The sequence below is a fragment of the Drosophila kikkawai genome, chromosome 2L (genome assembly GCF_030179895.1).
Source record: "Drosophila kikkawai strain 14028-0561.14 chromosome 2L, DkikHiC1v2, whole genome shotgun sequence".
In the NCBI taxonomy this organism is placed as follows: domain Eukaryota; kingdom Metazoa; phylum Arthropoda; class Insecta; order Diptera; family Drosophilidae; genus Drosophila; species Drosophila kikkawai.
In genome coordinates, this window is record NC_091728.1 from 18,874,025 (window position 1) to 18,896,820 (window position 22,796).

The window sequence follows — 22,796 nt, forward strand, 5'->3', positions numbered from 1 at the left end:
GAAATCAGCAGCAAGCAACTGAAAACTGGTATAAACTGTTATAAAAAGTCCAAGTTTCGAACCATTTAACAGTCGGCGCAAGTAAGCGGAGACTCAAACCTTTTGAATCCAAAATTAGGTGTTATTTTACAACTGCACCTGGGCACACTGAAACTGATTGTCATTAAATTCAAATTCAAATTTGGCAGTTTAATTCAAATTCAAATTTGGCAGTTAAAATATTAAAAAAAAATTTTTTAATTCTAAAAAAATTTTAAAAATCTAAAAAAAAAGTTAAAATATTAGAAAAAATTTTAAAAATTCAGGAAAATTTTTAAAAATTTAGAAAAAAATTTAAAAATTCAGAAAATGATGTTAAAATTACATTAGAAATGAGAAAAACAGAAAATTAAAAACTAAAAAAGGCATAACTCTGTCAAAAATGCCGTAATTTGCATTCGGAAAGCGGTGTTATGTTAGTTTTTATAAGGTTAACAAATCTGCATACTTAGTTAGAAATTGAAAATTTTATCAAATTTTGAGAATTTTAATGATGTAACCCCTTATAAAATTTGAAAAAATTGATTAAAAATTTTTTTCTTCCGGACTTAGCCAGAAAGATGCGCCTGTTAATGCTGATCAAGAATATATATGGTTTATGGGGTCGGAAATGACTCCTTCAATGCGTAATGAGCTTCGGACTGGAAATAAAATACCCTGCAAGGGTATAAAAATTATAGTTTGGTTGTTTTTCAACGTATTTTTATCAACTCTAAGATATAAGCTTTTTTTATTATACTAGAATTTTGGTATAAATTTCATAAAAATCTGACAACTATATCATATAGCTGCCATAGAAGCGATCGGTAAATGTATAAAATATGCAAAGCTGGGAATGTAAAACTGAAACTGTAAACAAACAGAAAAGTTATAATTTTTTTTCTAAAAATATATCGAACATTTGTATGGCAGCTATATGATATAGTCGTCTGATCCGGCCCTTTCCGACATATATAGCAGTGAGAGTATATAGAAGACTATATGCAAAGTTTCATTCAAATAGCTTTAAAACTGAGGGACTAGTTTGCGTAGAAACAGACAGACAGACAGACAGACAGACGGACAGACGGACAGACGGACAGACAGACAGACGGACAGACGGACAGACGGACAGACGGACATGGCTAGATCGACTCGGCTGTTGATGCTGATCAAGAATATATATACTTTATAGGGTCGGAAACGTCTCCTTCACTGCATTGCAAACTTCTGACTGAAATTATAATACCCTGCAAGGGTATAACAAGCCACAAAAATACATTTTAATATTTTAAATGAGGTTTTTGCTGGTTCGAGGTCTTAGGTGGGAAAGCTGGATTTTTTTTTTATTTCACACAAACAAGCATTAATTAATTTATTATCTGTCTTACCTTTTTTTTTGTTTCTTACTTACCTTTTTTTAAACAAAAAAATTAAACAATCAATATATGTATTATATTTTTAAGTATTTTATTTATTGTAGGCTTGACTCATCTCCTTTAAACATAAACTTATTTGACTATGCTGAAAGTTGGATTCTCGCGTTTATGTTCTTTCTCAGGGTACTAATGACTAATGCGTTGGCTTATGCGACTATCTAACCATGTAGGTGCTACGACTATAACTAGGTCTGTGGCTGCTGCTGCTGCTTATGCTGCAGTTGCGGTCGCTGCGGCTGCTGCTGCTCCGATTTTTAGGCTATGTACATGCAACTTATGGTCTAACTGATTTTGAGCGTACGGTCTAGTTTGAAGATCTTTTGAAAGTGATCGCATTGCGCGCAATAATACACATCTCTAAACAAAAGACTTAAGACACGAACTTAGGCGTACATTAACGGATGTATTGGATGCGTTACAAATGATCATTACGTGTAATTATGCTTTGGTTCAATTCCAGCACTGCAAAAACCTTAACGATACGAATATGACTATGACGCAGTGGTCCAGCGACCGGCATTCCAAGGCCAGTTAGCATTTGTTGGCCAACATCGCCCGAAGCTGCCGCTGGGACTGTACAGGCTAGACTACGCTAGGCTACCAATTTACTCATAAATTTAAATACACAGTATTTACACAAGTCGAGTAAATGTCTAAGCTAGTAGCTGCTCACTAGACGGCCACAATCTTGCTGGGGTCCACCTTGACGCGCAGGAACACGGTGTCGCCCTTGATGAAGGGTCGGCTGTGCAGCAGCTCGTGGGAGATGAAGCGCGGGAAGCCGAATCCAAGCTGGTCAGGCTCGTTCGAGGGTCGCTGGAAGTTCTCCCAGGTGGGATCGGGCACGAACGACTCCGCCACGCCACCCTGGCCGCTCTGGGCGCCCTGCTCGAACAGCGTGAAGGTGATCGAGTGCGAGAAGGGCCACTTGAGCAGAGCGTCGTATTCTCCGGGCAGGACCTTGATATACACGGATACGTGCGTGTTCTCGCCGGGTCCGTTGCCGTTGAGGAACATCGAGGCCTGCAGCTTGTAGCCGTACTGGGAGGTGTAGAAGGGCGGCGATACCAGCTCCAGCCCGTCCTTGCCCCTAGCCTCCGTCATCTTGGCCGACCAGTCGGTGATCTTCCACAGCAGGGTGCCTGTGTAGTTGATGGACAGCTTGGACACGGCGGACTTGAGCATTTGGATCTGCTGGCCCTGTCTGGAACTGAGGGCCACCATCAGGGAGAGGTGAGCGGCGGCGTTGCTCTCGAGATGCGCCTCGAGCATCTGGCGGGGGCCCTTGAAGCGGCAACCTGCCTCCTTGAAGCTGCAGGGTACGGCAAGCGACTGGCACTCGTCCCGCAGATGGGCCTCCAGCTCACCCCTGGCAATGGGACCTGCATCGCATCTTTGGGGGCAGGACAATGGAGCCCTGGGGCATTGGGCCGCGTGGAGGGGCAGGGTGTCTGCCGAGAACTCGCGCTGGCAGTGGGCACAGCGCCGGAGACGCTTGGTGCAGTCCTTGGACTTGTGGATGGTCATCCTGCCGCGAAGAACCCGCTGACCACACTTGGCCTCGCAGTAGACGGGCTCCTGGCCGCAGCTACCATTGTGCTCCTCGAGTCCGGCGCCAGAGAACTCGCTCTGGCAGAACTCGCAGCGAGTCCTCCGCATGATGCAGGTGTACTGGAGGTGATCGGTCATCATGGTGCGTGGGATCTGCGCTCCGCACTTGTTGGGGCACTGGGTGGCGTCGTGTTTGCAGGTGTTCAGATGGGCCTTCAGCTTGCGCAGCTCGTCTGACCAGTTACATCCCTGCTTGTGGTGGATGCAGAACACCAGAGAGCCCATGATCGGATCGGGACCGGGATAAATCTGCGATTAAAAGATGAAGGAAGCGGTGAGTTAGTATACAACAAATATTTAATATTAGAAATTGAATAATAATAATTGTTCCTAAACCATACCGCATCACAGCTTAAAGTACTTCTTCTCTTAACAAAATTTTGCCAAAAAGACATTGCGGATGCGATTTCGGAAGTCAAATTTGAACTAATGGCTTTGGAGAGACGCCTCTTCCTTTTAAAGGCGTTTGAAATTTGCTTTCCCAAGCTGATAAGCAGGTGATGCCACTACCCCCGCTTATCTCCCGATCCCCTCGACGTTGTTGTTTATCCAGTACTGGCTGATATTGATTTTCCGGCTACCTGCGCGGCACCTTTTCCACCTCACTCGCCGCATTTCCCCCGACAGTTTCCTCGGCCCAACCGTCAACTGCTTTACACATGACTGCTTCTCAGGTTCCTGGGCACACCCTGGCAAGCAGGCAGGCCGAGACAGGCACTTCCTGTCCTACCTTCTAACGTTCTTTTTGGGCGCTCTCCCAACTTCGCCCAAGTGCCTAAGAGCCGCCATTGCCATCGTTGACTGCCTTTCGCCGATACCCATGCCCCTTCTTCGGGTTTCGGTTTAAAGAACTGCACCCGCTTCTGGTTCTGCTCCCCAGTTTTCTTTCTGCACTGCAGTTTATGTTTTTAATTGCTGGGGCCCGGGCCCAGCAGAGGAGTGCGACTTCGCATCCGGTAGATTAAAATAATAAATGGCGTTGTTGTGCGAATATATTTACGAGTTGCTCCGAACGCCTAATCTAATTAAAACGCCCCCATTCCACGCCACCCACATTTGTCTATGGAAATTGCTCGATCCGGCGATATTTGACAGACCATTAATGTGATGAGAGGACAAACCAATTCGAAGGAGAAGAGAGATGTCGACGATGGGATCCGATGCTCCTAACCGAGCGTCGCGACATTTCCGGTTGACTCTTTTAATTGACCTTATCTGCAGTTTGTCGCGGGGCCTAGGGAGAGGGCGCCGGTTCAGAGCGTGGCTTGACTTTTGATAAATGAACATGTCGCTGCTGCATCTGGTTCTGGTCGGTCCCAGAGGCAAACGCGTAGAGGCGACATTAAAACGAAGATATAATAAGCAATTAACACATGGCCGGGGAGCGGGGCTCGGCAGCAGAGCGGTCATGCTCGGATCCCATGTGCCCCTCAGTGGAAGATATGAAATAAAATATTATTTCTATGGAATCGCCTTTTGCTGGTAATTTCGTTTAACTCGAAAACGAGTTTTGTGCTCTGTTTCTCCGCTCCGCTGTCTCATGTCAACTCTGCTGAACTGCTGCCCATCGTAGATGAACTCTCGATGGGGCCATGGACCAATTGGGCCTTCGGACTTGGACTCAAAACTTTAAATCGGCATCGGAATTGGAATCGAAGAGCGAACCACCCACAGACGTGATCGCATCGAGGAAGTAACTGCCACTCAATCGGAGGAGCTGTAAACAAATGACTGTGTTTACACGAGTCCCGCATAATGTACTGGATGCAGCCGTATCCGTGGAGATCAGAGATCAAAAGCTGCCCCCGACTCCCAACTGTTTGTCAACCGGCCCCGAATGTTTACGGAGAAACCAAACAATTATGCTCTGAAGGAAAAAAAACTGAAAAAATACTAGGGGACCGAGGGGAAACCTCGGAGGAAGACTTTTTTAGTGGCAATTACTTGCCGCTCTGTTAAGGTTAATTTACTTTGACTTCCACATCTCCAAGCCATCAGCCGTGGACCACACAAAGATGGCTGGAGACTACGTAGAGGTCGTTTGCCGGATTTCGTTGGATGATTATATAATTATGCGATCTCTGGGCAACTTTTGCTTTTTTCCTAATGCCAAAGCGCTAGAAAATAAAGAATACTTCGTTATTCAACTGATCATTCAGTTTGATTGGTTCTTATGTAAAGCCGCAGACAAAACCGATTGAAATTCCGATTCGAACACGAAAGCGTGGCCAAATTTCAGGCCGAGGTAATTAAAAAATAACATAAAAAAGAAAGACGGACAAGCAACTCCAAACAAAATCAATGTTCGGGCCAAGGAAAGTGGAAGCAGCTACAAAAAATCGAAAACAGAAAAAAAGAGTGATTATTTATGAGCAACAGCAGTTGGCGCATTTTGTTTTATTTTTATGGGACGCCCGGCTGGAGTCTCCTGGAGTGGCAGTTCCCGTTCCCTCCGCTCCACTTCGGGGCACTCCGCAGTGGAGTGCAGGGCCAACGGCGGATCATAAAAATTGAGTTAGAAATAGGCAGGAAAACAATTTTATAATTTTAGACATCGAATTCATTCGATTCCGTGTAAGACATGTGCCTCCTACTTGGAAACTCTCCACCCCACCTACTACTCCTCCGCCAGGCCAGTTCCCCCAAAGTTCAAGGCGCTCATCGGCGAAGAAGTTTGTTTTATTTTTAAGGCTTTTATGGTCTCCGCTGGCCTGGCTTCAATCAGACAACCACATCCCATGCCAAGGCATTGTTTATGCTTCTGTTGAAAGTTTCGGGCAGCCCGAACTTTGGGCTCGAGTTGTTTGGGCATGTTTCTCGGTGTTTCTGGTACTGGCACTCTTGGGGCTTTATTAATAGACAAATTGATTGGGAGGCACTTTAATTTGAAGGGTTGCAGTCCGTTGGGAAAACAGATTTGTTTGTCTGCCATTATCCAAATGAGTTTCCAAGATATGCGGGGATCTGCTTGGGATAGTTCATTGGAGCCCATTAAAGCGCAGCACCGATTAGTTAATAAACTGGAAAAATATTATTACATGTTCACACATAAATACAAAGAACTTTATAGGCTAATGAGCCCGAATTCTCCACTGATAACTGAATTTCGAACCCAATCTGAATACAATCGTTATCTAGTGTGCCCTCCGAGTGTTCTATTATTCTCGCGGAGCACGATCTCTCGGGCCGCTGCTAACCGAAAGATCATCTGCGACGGGGATGGGGAACTTAGCACCTTCCATTATTATTGGTAGGCAGCCCCCACACTCCGCCCGAGGCCCCGCTGGGAGAACTTCCGTTTGCTCAGTTAACACACAGAATAGTCCCAACCAAAATATGTTGACGTTCATTTGTGTAGTGCAATGGACAAAGGCAAGGCCTCGGGGCAGGGGAACTTGGCATGGGTCTGTGGCTTGAGCACCCCTCTTCCATAACGCCCATGGCATGCTTTTTATTTGGTACGTGAGCATTGGAATTAGCTTTTTATATTCAGGGCTTCGGTTCTCGGGCTGTGTTTGCCGAAGAAATTCTCAGCAGCCACAATATCAACACTATAAGCTCTATGAAAACTGTGCTAAATGTTTTTGATATTTACCCGCAGCTGGCACACTAATTAGATCGACTTTTCGGGGTGTTTGCCTAAGGCCAAAACTTCCCACAGTCGCAGAGATCTTCAGCGTAATGGGTATATGAGTGCTGCTCTGACCTAATAAATACACTCGAGCTGCCCGGGGATTGAAAAAGTGCAGCGATGGCGAATTTATTGGCCATAAAGGAAGCCAGCGACAAAACAGCTGATGCGCAGTTTTGCAAAGCTTCCACAAAATACTCTCGGATCTCGACATCGACTCGACTCGACTCTCTGGTAGTATGTAATTTCAGCAATAGCCGTGCAGCGGCAGCAACAATGGCTGTATGCCAGCCAGACAGCTGCAAAATACAAACACAAAAACGAAAACAAAACATGGCCAGAGCCAGAAACTGGTTTCACCTGAGAGAGAGAGGGGACAAAGCGGAGCAGAGCAGCTGATTTCCAAACAGGTAACAGCCACCAGCGCTCTCTGTCGCACCTGCAATTTACGGGTCCCATGGTAAATGCTGTTTTTAGTGATGGATTTGCATGCGTTTGCTGCAAGAAATAGCTGAATTATGACTGTGATTCCCCCCCCCCAGTTTAGATCAACGATGTTCTAGTTTCCATTTATTACCACTGAAGTAGCCCCCCAGCGTGTTGGCCAAACTTCTTCGTCAGGTGACGGCAGGCAGGTAAACTTTGCTGCAGCTGCCGTTCTGTAGCTCTTTTTTCATGCGGGTCTGACCTTTTTTTGTGTTTAGCTGGCAGCTGCTTGTCTGCCTGTGGAAAAGCGACAGGAAATGCAGTTAGCCGTGGTTTCTCTGGGGTCGTCAGACTCTGGCCGAAATTCTTGCAGCCATTAGCGAAAATATTTCGCATTGACAAGGTCCCCAAAAGGGGGGTTGACTCAGCGCCGTAACGAAATGTGTCATTACCAGCAGTATGTTAATTGACTGCTAATCGAAAGCGAAAAGGTTGTGAATGCGAAGCAAAGCTTTCAGCACGTTTTACACGCTGGCATCACAATATTATTTCCACTTGATAAGGGTCCATTTCCTTTTCAATATCAACGGTTTCTATATTATAATGCAAGCCTAGTTCACCTTTTGTACGTAATCTACTTGCAACTAAATAATGTGAAATTACTAAATACAAGTACTAGTAATATTCGCCCATTTCCTATACCATTACCTGCAAGTGACATTGATAAGATAGGGACTTGAGTGAAGCTATAACTATAACTGAACGACTTCTTCCAGTCAGCGATATGCAACGGGATTAGAGCAAATCAATTGCGAATCTGTGGGAATTATTCCCCCAGACGGAAGTTCCCATCCCGCGACTTAACGGGTTGTAATTGCGGAATACCAGGAATGCCGATCCCAGGGATTGGCTGCCCAAAGCAGGGGGAGAAGGCGAAGCAGATGAAGAGCAGGGCAGTGGACGCCCCCGTCAGCAGTCGGTTACTGGTCGGGATGGCCGGTGGCAACTGGAACTGGTTAACTGGTTTACCTTTGGCCAAGGATGTTTGTACTTTGCACCGGAGTCGCAGCTGAAAAGCCGTTGGGCAACTTTTCCGATCGCTTCGTTAGTCTAAGACCCGAAACCAAAACAAGAAACTTGTTTTTGTTATTGTTTTTGTTTCGGGTTTCGTGGCTGATTTGTTTCTATTTTGTTTTTCGCAAATGGCAAAAATGCGAAGCTGACTTACATAAGCCCAGCTCGGCGCCTGCTAACGGTATGTGCTCTTCAACTTTGGCATTTTCCGCGGATGCGTCGCCGGCGCCTCGCAGCTGCTGGTCACGATTTTCCGCCGATGAAAACTGTGGCATGCTCGTGCCGACTCAATTTTTCATTATTTATATATTGTTATTTTTTTTTCTTGTTTTTCGAGCCAGCGCTGCCACTCAGTCGTGCCGCGTGGGTGTGGTTCGCAGTGGGTCTGGGGTCTGGGTCTGCATCCGCCAATGAATGCAGCTCTCGTCTGTGGAATCCACCGACCATCGGGAATGTCCCAAGCGGATTGCGAAAGAATGTCAGCGAAACCGAACTACGCGAATCCTGATTGCTTGGCCCACACAAATCCGCATTGAAATGGAGTTATGGATACTCTTTTAAAAAATCTTAAATTTTCAAAGTAACACTTAACCGTAAACTCTATAGAGTTCATTTAATGGTTGTCATAATTGATTATGGTTGGTTATTTATGTTTTGAAATTCTTAGTTTATTCTATATAAACTATTTTCTCCGATGAGAGCTTTGTTTATAATACTCCTCAATGGCTAAAAACCAGTCACAAAAATTAGGCTTAAAGTAACTGAAAGTCCTCCTCAATTCATATTGTAACTTATATCAAATAACCAAAGGTGGAATCAGAGATTTGGGACCCCAAATTCATTCAACAACCTAGTCATAATTCATTATTGTTTAGATTTTAAAACATATGCTACTTTATTTATTTATTTCCCACAAACTTTCGTATAATTTCTAGGTTATTGTGTTCTCTTTTCTTCAAATCAACAGATTGTGTTTATGCCCCTTAATATTTCCCGTAAACCTTTTTTTTCGTGGAGATCCGATCCGGATTCGGATCTTCTTTCCCAATTGTCGGCCACGTTGTGCACACATGTTGTCGCCCAAGATCGTTCAGTCCTGCCTGTGTTTCTAAAAAACATTCACTGTCGAGCGTGTCTACATCCTGTTTGCCTCTCGCATTTTATTTCGATTTATTTCAGATTTTTTATTCCCACTTTCCTGCCATATGTTTGAGCGTTCCGGGCGCAGCAATCTGTCGCCCGGCTTTGGCAAATTGCTCTCAACTTGGCCGTCAAACGGCGGGGGCTTAATTGCACCCGATTTGGTCGGGGGAAACCCATAAACATATTCGATGGTTGTCAGCCCGCTTATCGGGTGTGGAAATCCGCTATCAGTTCACGTCCCGCGCCCCACATACGCCTATTTGCTTTACGAAACAGATTGATTGATAGTGATAACTGGCGGCTAAGCCCTAGTATCTGGTCTGTGGTCTCGGTCCCTCCTCAACTGGGTCAATGAGCTTTATCGGGGCTCGAGTGGAATGGAATGCACCCGGGGTAGGGATCACTTGGCACGGCTTTTATGACTAGCGGGGCAATTTCATGGGGCTTTCCGAGTTAAATGTTTGCACAGCTGGCTTGCCAAAACAGGAAGTCCCTGTTGCCCCAGAGTGACAACGGATGCGCTCTCCTGATAATCTTCATACATATATCGGGATGTTAAGATATCGCGATTCCCCACTGGATATTTTTTATGAAAGAAAAGAGTCTATAACTTGCAATGACCGCGTCAAAACTACAATGATTCATTGATTAATTTCACAAGTTTGTCAACAAACGTAACAAACTCTAATAAAATTTTTATTCATTTAGACTCGTATTAGGTGTTGCTATTATTTATTATTCTTTACGTAAAGCTGAATGGTTAACCAACTGATAACTAAGATCCCTAAATCACTATTAAAAATCCTATTTTGATATTAAAACTTACAATCTGTTCCAGTTCCGTGATGGGCATGTTGTTGTTGTTATTTCCTGGAGTCGGTGAACTGTGGGAGGACGAGTGCGAGGAGGAGACTGTTGAAGAGGAGGAGCGGGATGTGGCGCAGTTGCTGCCGGTGGCCTTGTTCCTGGGCGGAGTGGGTGGCGGCACCGGACTGGCCAATGTGGAGCAGTCCTTGGAGTTGCGATTGGGCGAGAGACGCGAGGGGAAGCTCAGCGTCTTCGTCCATTGGGCCAGGCTGCGAACCATTTTGCAGTCAATTTTTGTTTGTTTACTTTTGGACGTCTTGAAACTAATCCAGTGGCGTTTCAATGGGCACGTCTGTCTATTGGTCTTGAACCCTGTTCAGTTTGCTAATTAATTTGCACTGGGTTTTCTGTACGTCTTGTTTATAGGCACATCTCACAGATCTCAAAGATTTCAAAACTTTGCGAAATTCACACGGCGCACGCGCATCGTTTCTGTGTTCTTTCGAAATTCAAACTTGGTCGCGCTGAGGAGAACCGTTCACGTTCGCTGTTCGTAAGCAATTGACGTGACGCAGCGGCAGCTCCGACATCCAAGCCGCTCGACAACTTCGCCGCACACACACACAGCAGCGCGAGAGAGCACTACGAGCGCATACAAGGTGGTAGTTGTGCATGCCATATAGTCCATATAGACCATATAGTCTTGGAACCTCTCTGGCAATGCACTTTGTAGAGCGAGTTTTGGGAGAGAATTGTATTTTGAAATATATGTATGTACTACTATTATATGGAGAACTTGTGGATGAGGAGTACGTTTGAACACATTGTTTATCTGATAATATTTGTATTCAGTTAAAATTTTTCTCTGTGTAAAAAGGACACAGAGAAAAAGAGAAAGGGATAGAAGAAAAGGATGTTAAAAGAGTTTGAAAATAGTTAACTGAAGGGGGTTGATTTGGGGAAATAAAGAATTTCTCTTGGAAATAAAATTGCAACATTTTTAAGAGATTACAGAAAATGCAACTATTTTTAAAAATATTTCTTAAAAAAAAATTAATAATTATAAAATAATATAAAATAAATAACTAACTTTGCAGCCATTTAAATATAAGAATACCAAAGAAATAATGCTAACAATAGTTAATTGCATAGCCGTTTTCCATTTAAAATTTCAGCTTTAATTTAAGAGTTACTCTCAACACCCCAATTAAATTTCCTGTGACATTTGTTCTTATTTAAATTCCCACAAATCACTTAGTCGCGCAGCTATTAATTTCTGTGCACCATTTCCTTTGACATTTTTCAATCTTTATAGACTTTCCCCTCCAACGCTTTCCGCTCAATTTGGCAACAGGACATGCTGCGGATACAGTAATTGCTGTATTTACCCAAACTCGGCTCTAATGATGCCAGCAAGCCATTGCCCACTGCAATTACGCCAAGGGCCGCAACATCTGTTGGCCAGGAGCTGGAGCTGGATGGAGGTGCCAGGGGGATGGGATGTCGATTAAGGCCCATTCCCGATGTACTTCCGTTGGCCGCATACCAAAGAAAACCCACGCAGAGCACATACACATATACCAAAGCAGCAACCCACTCACAGACACACATAATACCATACAGCGGCATTAAAAAACCGGCAACAACGGCCTTGCCAAGGTTGACTGAGCATGTTGCCGAAAAAAAGAGCCATAAAACCAAGCGGCAACAAGAAAAGTTGCCGCTGCTGATGTAGCTGCTTCTTTTCTTCTGGCCAAGAGGAGAGAGCAGGCCAATACAGAGAGAGTAGACTCTCACCGCGCTCTGTTAATGGCCAGAAAGCCGCTTAGAAGCTCAGCCAGCATGAGCGATGGCAAATGAGTTCATTCAGCTTTAGCTTCAATTCCCAGCTTCCGACGCGAGCTGAAAGTTTCGAACGAAGACGGGCTTACACATTTGTTAAACTTATAATTATTATTTATAATTTTTTATAATTTAAAATAAAAAACAGCTGCCAGATCTTTGAGCTGTACTCAAGTCTTCAGTAATTGTAATTCTAATTCGGGAATCTAACTTCTGGTGACTGAAGTTGGTATACCCTTGGACCTTGCAAAAGTGTCAGGATATCGAATCGACAATCGATCATAACTAAGCCAAAAATGCACTCATTCTAATTTGGAAGGCTGTTCTTTTTTTGTCCGGAAATGGCTAGATCGACTCAGCTGTTGATGCTGATCAAGAATATATATGATTTATAGGATCGGAAATGACTCCTTCACTGCCTTACTAGCTAATGACTGAAATTATCCTGCAAGGGTATTCAAAAACATATGGTGGAACCATATAGAAGTTGCCAACTTAGTGGCATTTTCAGTAATTAGTGAAGCCCTCCTCCTTTTCTGCTAATGCTAACATAATAGTATATATCCTGCTTTTGCGATTTCCCTATGTTAATTCCAGTTTACCGCCAAAAATCATTCGCATCTTGCTGGCACATGTCGGCCATGACAGATGCAGATGCTCTCGTTCGATTTGTGATTTCTCTGCCTGGCCAATAAGTTGTCCTCGGCCTCTGGCTGCCACATGTCCTTGCCAGATCCTGTTCTGCCCCATTGTCCTGCCTCCGAGGAAATGATTCGCAGTTCGATGGCGGCGGCAGCTGCATTTGGCCGGGATCGAACAATGCCCTCGCTTATTGACAGTTTTTCGAAAGGTGTCGCACAAAAGAGGATCAGGATCGTAGCAAAAGGATCCTTCATGCCCGGTGTTTGACAATATGCCAGTGACAGTATATATGTGTGCGTGTTTGCAGATTTCCGGGACCAAAGGAATTTTTGTAATTCTTTTGTATCTACCTTTTTTATGCTATTCAATTTTCCATAAGCAATGGTTTTTTTACAAATCTTGCGTTTGGGATTAGCCATTATTCGCTTAACAAAAAATCTTTAAAAATGTATAATATTATATTTCACATTTTAAAGCATTAAAGGCACAATATCTATAGCTTTTTTAGTAAATTATGAATAGATACAGTGGATATAAAGAAATTCACTCATAAAACAGAGGTATTTCCTATGCCCAGCAACTTCCCAGCTCCACTTAGTTACATCCGTTGCTAAGCCAGCCCCCAAATCCAACCGAATGTTGCCTAATTAATGAATTAATAGTTTTTAAGATCAGAGAAAAGTCGGCGGTGATGTAATTTGTATACGAAATTTAGTTTCGGCGGTGGCTGGGAGCCAAGGGGTCTTTCCCGAGGAAGGAAGGCGTGCGCCTGACCATTAATCTTGCATAAACATCCAACGTTTGTACAAGAAATCATAACAGGCAGATCAAATATTTGGGCCACTCGCTCACTGATAAGTGGGTTGGCCTTATCAAGAGAGCCTGAGATTGCTGAGGAAACAGAAGGCAGCAAAAGTCCGATACCGAAGACCCACAATCAGGCTGTCAGTCACTGAGATGGGGACCCACATCGGGAGGATCAGAAGGAAGCTATTCTATACAGTTTCCCCCGGCTAATGGTTCATTGATTTGCATTTTGAGGGGATCGGGTCATGAGGGGTATGGGTATCGGGACTGAGTGGGACGCGGCCTATCTTTATCTAGCCCTGGATTCGGATGAAAACATTTTTGGCTTCTTATCTAAATTCCCGAAAATTCAGTTGTTGTCACGCTGCCGCTGCTCGTGCACATAACAAGGCCTTTTGTTTGTAAGCAAACAGTTTTTTGTTTTACAAATCAACACCTCGGGTATCAATTACCCGGAGGGAGACGGAGACGGCGATGGAGGAGAAGCTGGATGAATCACTGGACCGACTGGACCGCACTCTGTGTGCGTTTCCCATCCAAGAGATCCGCTTAGACTCGCTTTATCTCCGGCAATTAAAGTGTGACGGACCCTCGGCAGTCCCAGGCAAATGTAAATCTTCTGTGCTCTGCTATTTATTTATGATCTTTTATGATTTCCCAACAATAAACGGCCTGGCGAACCGCACACGCCGTGCCTTCCGTCTCGGAACGTTTCGGGATTTGGGACTGTGAGTCCTGATTCTAAGATCTCTTCTCGTTCATCTTTGCATTAGTTGCGGATGGTTAGCTGTGCAAAAAGTAAGGAAAGTATCTGATGTACTTGAAATGCAGTTCCAGGAACAAGACCTTAGCACTGCCTACTGATAAAGATGAGAGATTTATGGTAGCTAAACAATAAATATATATTTACCAAGACTTTTATAAATAATGTTTTTGAGAAAGTTCTAATCATTAAATATAGGAAACTGTTTTACTTCTTTACAGATATTTTTAATATTTAAATTAATTATATATTTTGTTCTATAAAATATCTCTTTAGATTTTAGTTCAGTTACATTTCATCTAAAATATATTTATAATTATATTTAGCATTTCAAAAGGTTTCAAATGTAAATAAATTTAACGCATTTAGGTGAACAATTAAGCATCCTTTTCAGAGCAGTTTCTGAAACACTTTCCTCATTAGCAGCTAAGTTATTTGTTTCTATCTACTGATCCCTCATTAAGGTACAAACTGGGCTCATTCTAGGCTCTATTGGGCTACAAATGGCCCATAAGAGACCACAGCAGACACCTGCCACACTCCCTTGCAACTTCATTAGAATTAGCGCCTCGGGTTCGTTTGCTCACATAAAAATGTAAATATTTTTGTAACCCGAGGAACAACTAATATGGAAGGAATCCATGTTTCGGGTGCCTGTCTGGCCACCGAAATTATGCAACGGAAACAGGTGCCACGGCGATCGATAGCGCTGGCACTCATTAAACGCGAACACGCTTAGTGTTTCCTTGGCGGCGCGGGAAATTTTCCGAGGAGCTTAGGGGTAAATGGAAAACTCTTGCAGTGGCTGTGACTCAAAGGCCCGTTCACTTGTCGAAAATTCTTGGGGCACGCAGCTGACTAATCACCCGTGACTCAGAGCTCGGTTCCACAGAAGTATGCATATTTCTAGCACAGAAAAAAAATATAAACCATGATCACATGGATCTTATTTCATGTAAATATGGTTTTGAATGTTTAAAAGGTACTACAAAGAGGTAAACATATAAATTTACCATACAAATATTATATTAATATTAATTTGGTGGTTTGTGCAGTGTACACATACATATATTACCCAACTCCAGAGCTCCTTCAGCCGTGGAAACCCGGGCATTCTAATCAAAGTTCAGACACGTCCACCTCCAAAGTGTGGGAAAATTCCGGACCAGAGACGCCTGCTCTGGGTGCATTTTTCATTGCAAATTTTCCTTCCTTGTGGAGCTTGGAGCGGGAAAAACAATTTTCACCTCAAGTAATTTCGCTATTTAGATTCGCTGACTTTGGCTTTGGTTTTGGCTCTTCGCTCATTTTGCAACACTTTCACCTGCTGATTTGGCACGTAAGTGGGCTGATAAAAGCATCAGACAAAAATAAGATACAGAGCTGGGTCTTTGTTTTTTTTCGGGGGAAACTATTCAGAGCCCGAAGAAACATTAGTGTTGAATTCTGCCTACAGTTGACAACTCGGCTTTGGAGCGTGTTCGTTGACCTCATTTGTGGTTTTTGTATCTGTATGATTTTTTGTTTGTCTTTTTCTGTTTTCGCCAGATGAATTCACTTTCAGTTCGGCGCTGGAAGCGCGGCTCAGTTTTGATTAAGTTGTGTCATGCAACGTTGATTTAATTATCATCAGCAGCGGAGACAGTGGCAGGCAACCTCCAGTGGCCCACCTCCATTGTGGCGCAAACAAAAAACTAATGAGGAAACGCTGTGAAATTCGCTGTCTCTTTTGGCAGAGAGCCGAGGAAAGCCATAATAGAAAGTTGTTTTTATCTGGGAGAAGGTAGTAAGTACTCAGATGATTTAGCTGTGATAAATTGAGCCATAATCTTTACTTGTTTTTGGGCCAAATTTATTTCCAGAAGATTTAAAAATAACAAAAACCAATCAAGCTTTTTTTAAACAAAGTCAAGCAAGTTAATTAAAAAAGATTAAATCCAAAATGGCAATTGAAAATTAAGCTATAAAATACATCATCTTGTTAAAACAACAATTCTATCCATATCTGTCAGGTGATAATTCAATTTGAGCTAATATAAAGATCATAAAACCAGTTGAGTTGGGTTTGCCATTTTCTTTTCATTTTCTGCACCCTTCATTTGAATGCCTTTAAGGACCACCTGCTAGGCCACAGCCTGCACAGGATTTGCCCAAAATGTGTGCGAAACATGCTCGGGTCCTAGGACTTTCCAGTCACCAACATGCTGGGCGAAGATAAAGTCAAGTGCAGCCGAGGGGACAAACTAATTCCAGCTAAAAAGCTGCTAATGTCAGGGAGAAATCCCCGCATTCGGGAAGGTTACCCCGAGATACGTACCAATCTTCTCAGTTCATTCACCACTTTGTTGGCTAAGCATTCTCTGGGACAGAGATGAGATTCAGGTAGATTTTGTTAACTCGTATCTGGCAGTTGTTTCCGCTGTATACGATTATGATAAATAGAAGCGAGTATCTAAGAGATTCACGCCAACATTTTGTGAATGAATATGTTTAGTCACTGAGCGAAAAAACCCCTTTTAAATTTGAGATAAAACAGATGTCTTAACGCTTTTAAATTAAGTTAAATATTCTTGAAAATGTTTACTTCGACATTTTAGTATTTTGTATTTTTCCAAGTGTTGTGGCTCATTTGGAATGCATTTTTCGCATATAAATTTAAAACAATAAAATGTATACAAATAATCAGCTTTCGGTGGCTGTGTGGGCTGGCATCGAAAAATTATTTAAATGCCGTACATTTCCCGCCGCTCGAAAAAGAGCGTGGGATCTGCCGAGCGGCCTTTTTACTGCGTTAATTGTTCGGGGCTGCGATACGGATTTAAGCAAGTTTCTTTAAAATGTCTCAAAGTGCGTGTTGTCAGCCAGAGACCAGCAATTTTATTGACAATTGTGCGGTGTCCTATACTCCACTCAGAAAGACAAGAAGAAGAGTTCGAAATTATAAGCTTCTCGTGATCGGCATGCTAATGAGAGCGGACTGTCGGCCTATAAAACATAAAAACGCATAAAGCAAACACAAACAAAACGAATTCACAGGCCCAGCTGCTCCTCTGCTGTTCCCCAAAGGGCCCAAACCCCAACCCATACCCATCCCCATCCCCGATCCCCATGTCACGTTGTTTGTGTTGTGAATTTGCGGGTCTTCGGCGACTTGAGAAATGGAATATATGGGGAAACACAAGCTGGCAGCACACAAAGCTGCTTATTATTGTCAAAATATGTTCGGCTAGAGGAGCTCACGTTTTAATTTTTTTATAATGTCACTAATTTATTGTACGTGCTGCACTACAAAGCACACAGAGCCACGACCCATCCCGGTGCCCAGTTCTCGGCGACCCATTTAGGTGTTTTTAATAATAACCTGGCCAGATCAGCAGATCGGGGAATGGCAGGGAGTACCTACGGGTATCGTAGCGCTGGCATTTCAATGAGGTCGCGGGGCGGACAATCTCAACGTAAGTCCCCTCCCGAACAGAACACAGTAGTGGGAGCCATGGCACATGACCCGGAATCCATGCCGCCATCGCATGTTTGCCTTGAGATATCTCTTCAATTGGAAAACTCTACGTTTATTGAAGGTGACACTTATTTGGAGCCGCCAAGTGGGAAAGACAGACAGGGAAAGCGGTGAAAATGCGTGGGATTATGGCGGATAACTTCAGAGATCAGTAGATATACGATTAACTTTCATTAAGTTAAAGGAAAAAGTATATTAATTTTGTATTACAATTTAAAAATTGATTCTCAGCTATAAATCAAATAATTAAGTACCGAAACTGAAAACATTTTCAGCAGGTTCATCACCCCTTTTTATAAACTCGAAGGAGAACTTAAAGAGGAATAATTTATGGGGTCAGCTTGATGACAAACAGTGCTTCTGATTAGAGGCCATCAATCCACAGAAAGTCATCCGGATAGTTTGGGTCCCACACAGAAGTTGAGCGCACTGAATCTTTTCAAATATTTAAGGGCACCGCGATCGATCGCTATCCCTGTTCCTACTCCAATTCAGATTCAGATTCAGATCCAAAGACGATGAACCGCGACGGAGGCCATAAAACCCGCGAGGCGTACAAAAATATTTGATTTCTGATAAGACCTCGGCAGTAAAAAATAAACAAATAGAGAAATGTTTGACTTGGGTGCACTCACTTGCACTTTCCACGGTACAGTGTGTATTACCACATGAGGTTCGAGGGGCGAAGCGGAGCTTGGACTTGGACTAGGGTTCACCAGCTACCATCTATCACTTGCCTCAACTAATTGCAACTCGAAACCAACTGTCAATGTTGATGATTATGATGCCATTGGCCATTAGGGATCCAACAAAAACAAAACGTCGTCTGCCTGCCACACGCTCAACTTGAGACCAGATCGCCTCCATCTTCATCATCATTTGCATCTGCATCTGAATCTCCATCTCCGTCTATGGCTCCGATTCCATGTGGTTTTGCGTGTTCCAAATGAAATCGAATCAAAGCTGCAGCTTTGAAATCGCCATAGGAGAGGCACTCGAGCGCGGTAATTTGCGATTTTATGCGTTTTACACGCGTTGTCTGCGGCATATGTATCCATGGCAGCGAGTGTATGTATCTGGCAGATACATTTACGCAAGTCAACGTTACTTAGATGCGGTCTCTATAGAGTCTGCGGTTGTGGGGGTCGAATGACTTGTGGACAATACCTCCTGGCCAGACACTTTGATAGGGAATACAACTCTAAGTCTTTGTTTTTTACCTTTATGTATCTTCATTAAATTCAATCTAGATCAAAATATATCCAGCAATTAGGATTAAATTAGATAAGCCTAGAAACCCTTGACTTGAGATAAGAGATACACTGTGTACTGTACTTAAACTGCACTTAGTTTGGCCATCGAGTTTTTCCTTTAACCGGAAACTGTCAACCAACAAAGGGACTTGCAGCAACAATCCTTGCAGGATGCCAAGGAATAAACTGGCTTATCACCTTGCCGCCATCATCGGGGCGCAGGAAAATTACATTCAATTATTGGGACTGGCTATCGAAAGGACCCGCTTGAGGTCCAGGCAGATGTTTTCCTCCGAAGAAAACCTGAAGCAAACCTGTATGGAATGCAGCTCCATCAGGCATCAGGCATAGACAGGCTAACGAACTGGATTTCGGAGAGCGCGCCAAATCGAGGACGACGCCTGTAACAACACGAAAAAGGACACCCGGGACAGACTCATAAATATAGGGTACGAGTGCGTCTGCCAAGACGAAGGATCCCTTTTTAGAGAGATAGAGAAAGAGAGAGAGAGAGAGAGAGAGCGCGAGGGCGACAGATGTTTTCGCTTGGCATTCCTTAGCAGGTCAATGCCTGCCGTCTTTAAGGATGCGGTGCGTTGGTCCTGGCAGCGTCTTAGCAATAGGAAAGGTATCTCAGAGATACATCTCCGTTGAGCGGCAGCTGGCTCACTTGAGCGCGGCCTGTTTATAAATCGTCGGCTGCTCCTGGATGCGATTCCTATTCCTGAGCCTTGTCCCAAAAGCGGCTCGGGTTACAGACCGCGCACTTATAGATACATAGCTAAATGCGTAAGATACAGATACACAGTAGGCAGTCGCCGTCGCGCTCCCCCGAAATGTTTATAAATTATTTTCCTTTGATGTGCGTGTGGATGGGCTCGCTAAAAGATTTTATTATGAAAAGCAAATCAACTCGGAACGCCTGGAAATTCGAGAGGTTTTCCTGGGGGCAACGGTAACTTCGCAGGAATTCTCTCCCCTTTTCCGAGACTCGGTTCGTATTTGATTAATTAGTCGAATTGTGATGGGCCTTCAACAAAAGAGCCCAAGGAATGATCAATTTACCATTTCTAGGGTTGATTTAGGTTCTTCCTTGTCGCTATTGCTTAACAATCTCAAGATCTCTCTTCATTTATAATGTTTCCCTGATCTACATTTACATTTACATTTACAATTATAATTGGTATTTCGTAATGGCTTATCTAAGGATCATCTGTTTGGCATTTAAATGAATATTTCTCCTACCTCCTCGTAAGTATTCTCCCGAGAACTGGACTGGGTGCTGCTGGCAATCGAGCGTCGGAACATTTCGCTGTGAATAAAGGTAAATAAAATATTATTTTTGATACAGTTAGCAAATTATCAAAAATTCTCTCTTCGATAAATCATATTAATTGGCACTTTCATGCACAGATTAAGCTATTCTCTCCGCTTTAGTTTACATTGACAAATTCGATTTAGTAAGAGACACACAATTAGCGATGGGACCCAACACACCAGCTTCTCGTAGACCCACGCTTGTTGCATAACTTATTGACACCACGAGCGGGGAGAACCCGTTCCAGTATCATCCATGGGCCAGGTCAAGACCTGCTGCAAAGATGTCATACCTTAAGCGCTGGCAAGCGGTGGGCGTGCTGCCAGCAAGATTGGTCCTTGAGTCGCCCAAGCCTAGATGGGCAACGGAACTGGTGTTGGATTTGCCATTGTTGAGCTTGGTCGTGTGGCCGGAGCCGGGCTTCATGGCGGCCGCCGGGGCGGGCATCTTGGGGACGCTTTCGATCGGGCCAAATATGGACGCACTCATTAACCGACAAAAGCCCCGCGGCTCAGCAGAGCCGATTGTTAGTGTTATTTAAACTCGTCATTTATTTTGCTTTGTTTATTGTCTGTTGCTGGTTGTCTGCTAGATTTCGGCCCACACGGATGGCGAGGCACACGAACGACTTGCCCAATTTGGAGTCTCGCAATATCGAATCTCTGCGACTCGTATCTTATTTATGTGCATTAACTAAATGTTGCTAATTTTTGGTTTATTTTCTAGCACCGATGCTGCTGCTGCTGTTGCTGCTGCTGCGCCTTTTTTGGCCAAGGAATGGCTGTCCAACGCACAAACATAAATCAGCCAGTCTACAGAATTCGGTCCCCCGAGCACACGACCCGAACTCTAATTAACTCGTTGCGAAGTTGTCGCCACCAAAAAAATCCAGAGTCCCAAGCCACCACTGGGGATGCCTTTTAAGGTGTCATTTTCAATTATGACGCAACACTCGCGAAAACTTCAAGATCACTGATCGCGACCTGACTTAGCTCTCGAGCTACACATATATTTATTATTATTGCTGTGGCAGGTGGCTTTCGCCTGAGTTCGACTTGGACTTCTTGCTGCGCCGATTACTGAAACAAAACTGATTTATGCCTGTCACAAGGCGAACGGTGCAGCCAATTGCAGCCAGAGTTGCTCGAGAGTCGGAGGCTCGGTTCCAGTATCGCCCCGCCCTCCGCCCATCCCCGCCAGCGGCTCCCCCAGTTGGAGTTACCTTCGAAGAGTGGACGACAATTAGTTCTACATGTCGTCACACGTCGTAAGCTGCAGGAAGCCACAAAAGCACTGAGGGAAAAAGTATCTTGAGATCTTTTAGAGATCGAAAAAGCTTAAAATGTAATTTAATGATTGCATTTTCTTTTAATTTAACTATCATTATTATATAATTTAACTTTAAGTGTGAAGCTTTTTCTAGAAGTTAATATTCTTGTCTTCAAGTTTGTTTCCTAAAATTCATAGGACCTTATTACTTATAAATGAGAAAATTGTTGCATTTTTTCTACAGTGCATCAGCTACAGTGGCAACAACAACTTTCGGCTTGGGGACCCATCCAGCGCTTTGTCTGCACTTTCATCTTTAGCTCTTCTTTGCACTGCCCCCGACCACCTCCTTCTTCGGAGCTATGGAGCTCCCTGCTCCCCGGATACATTGCGGTTGTGTAATGCCACGACAAAAAGTGATCAGATGTCCTTCCACGGATGTGCACTTGGTACTGATGCAGCTCTTCCCTCTCATTCTTGTCTGGCGTCTTAATGATCTGCAATGAACTACACTCCAGAAAAAAAGGAATGCAAATATTAGTTAAAGGGAATGCGGATAAGTTAAGGATATTTTAGAGTTTTATACTATAACCTTTATAAAGGATACTTATTTCTTATTGAAATGTTATCAAGAAAGTCTGGAAAGTCAGTGTTGTCTGCGATATTGTATACAATCTGCCTCTTGACACCACCTGTCCATCTGAGCATCACTAGATCCGATCCGCCCTTCAAAGGGGACTCGATACCAGGGGTTTCCTAACCAGTTGGGCTCGGGCCAGCGCTCCTTGTCGACTTCTCATCCTTGTCATAACATGCCCATATCGTGCTGCCCCGTACTCAGTGGCTGCCCGATGATAAACCACATTAATGTCCCTTAAGTATGCCCATGTACGTTACCTCCCAATACGTGACGAGTGCAACTCGAAGTCGCAGTACCTGCCCCAGTCTCCCGCCCCCTCGCAATCCCCGTCACTTCGTCGAGAGTAACCACTAGCAGCTGGCAGGGATTTCAGGCTGCTGGCCATGTAATTGCTGCGGGTCGGACCGCCATTTACCATTCATAGCTGGCTTTTTGCTGCTAAATGATCACCATGGCACCAGCTTCGTCTATAAGCCCCAGCAAAACGGCCACAAAAAGTGGCACTCGAACTGGTTGCAGTCTCGCTTTTAGAGGCATTCCTCGGGTTTCTGTGCCAGACGAGTCCGAGCCTGAGTCGCGGTCCAAGTCCTAAAGGT

The 22,796-nt window shown here is 43.9% G+C and overlaps 1 protein-coding gene across 3 annotated transcripts; it reads right to left on the minus strand.

Moving 5' to 3' along the window:
• Positions 1 to 1,471: 1,471 nt before the first annotated feature.
• On the minus strand, positions 1,472 to 21,811 carry Traf4 (TNF receptor associated factor 4). 3 transcript variants are annotated; one of them, XM_070289037.1, is made up of 3 exons: positions 20,584 to 21,811; positions 20,219 to 20,285; positions 1,472 to 3,317 (listed from the first exon to the last, which is right to left on the minus strand). In XM_070289037.1, the coding sequence occupies exons 1-3, from the start codon at positions 20,778 to 20,780 to the stop codon at positions 2,130 to 2,132; spliced, it is 1,452 nt and encodes a 483-aa protein (XP_070145138.1). In that variant the 5' UTR covers positions 20,781 to 21,811; the 3' UTR covers positions 1,472 to 2,129. The 3 variants fall into 3 exon arrangements, with proteins under 3 accessions (XP_070145138.1, XP_017026225.1, XP_070145139.1); XM_017170736.3 differs by lacking the exons at positions 20,219 to 20,285; positions 20,584 to 21,811 and adding an exon at positions 10,169 to 10,718; XM_070289038.1 differs by lacking the exons at positions 20,219 to 20,285; positions 20,584 to 21,811 and adding an exon at positions 3,799 to 3,933.
• Positions 21,812 to 22,796: the final 985 nt, after the last annotated feature.

What these genes read in the sequence shown, in the direction of transcription:
- Traf4 (XM_070289037.1), bottom strand. Translation starts at nt 20,780, where the DNA reads ATGAGTGCGTCCATATTTGGCCCGATCGAAAGCGTCCCCAAGATGCCC. An exon ending in ACCGCTTGCCAGCGCTTAAG is followed by an intron (nt 20,286 to 20,583) that starts GTATGACATCTT and finishes CTTTATTCACAG; the next exon opens with CGAAATGTTCCGACGCTCGA. An exon ending in GGGAGAATACTTACGAGGAG is followed by an intron (nt 3,318 to 20,218) that starts GTAGGAGAAATA and finishes TTTTAATCGCAG; the next exon opens with ATTTATCCCGGTCCCGATCC.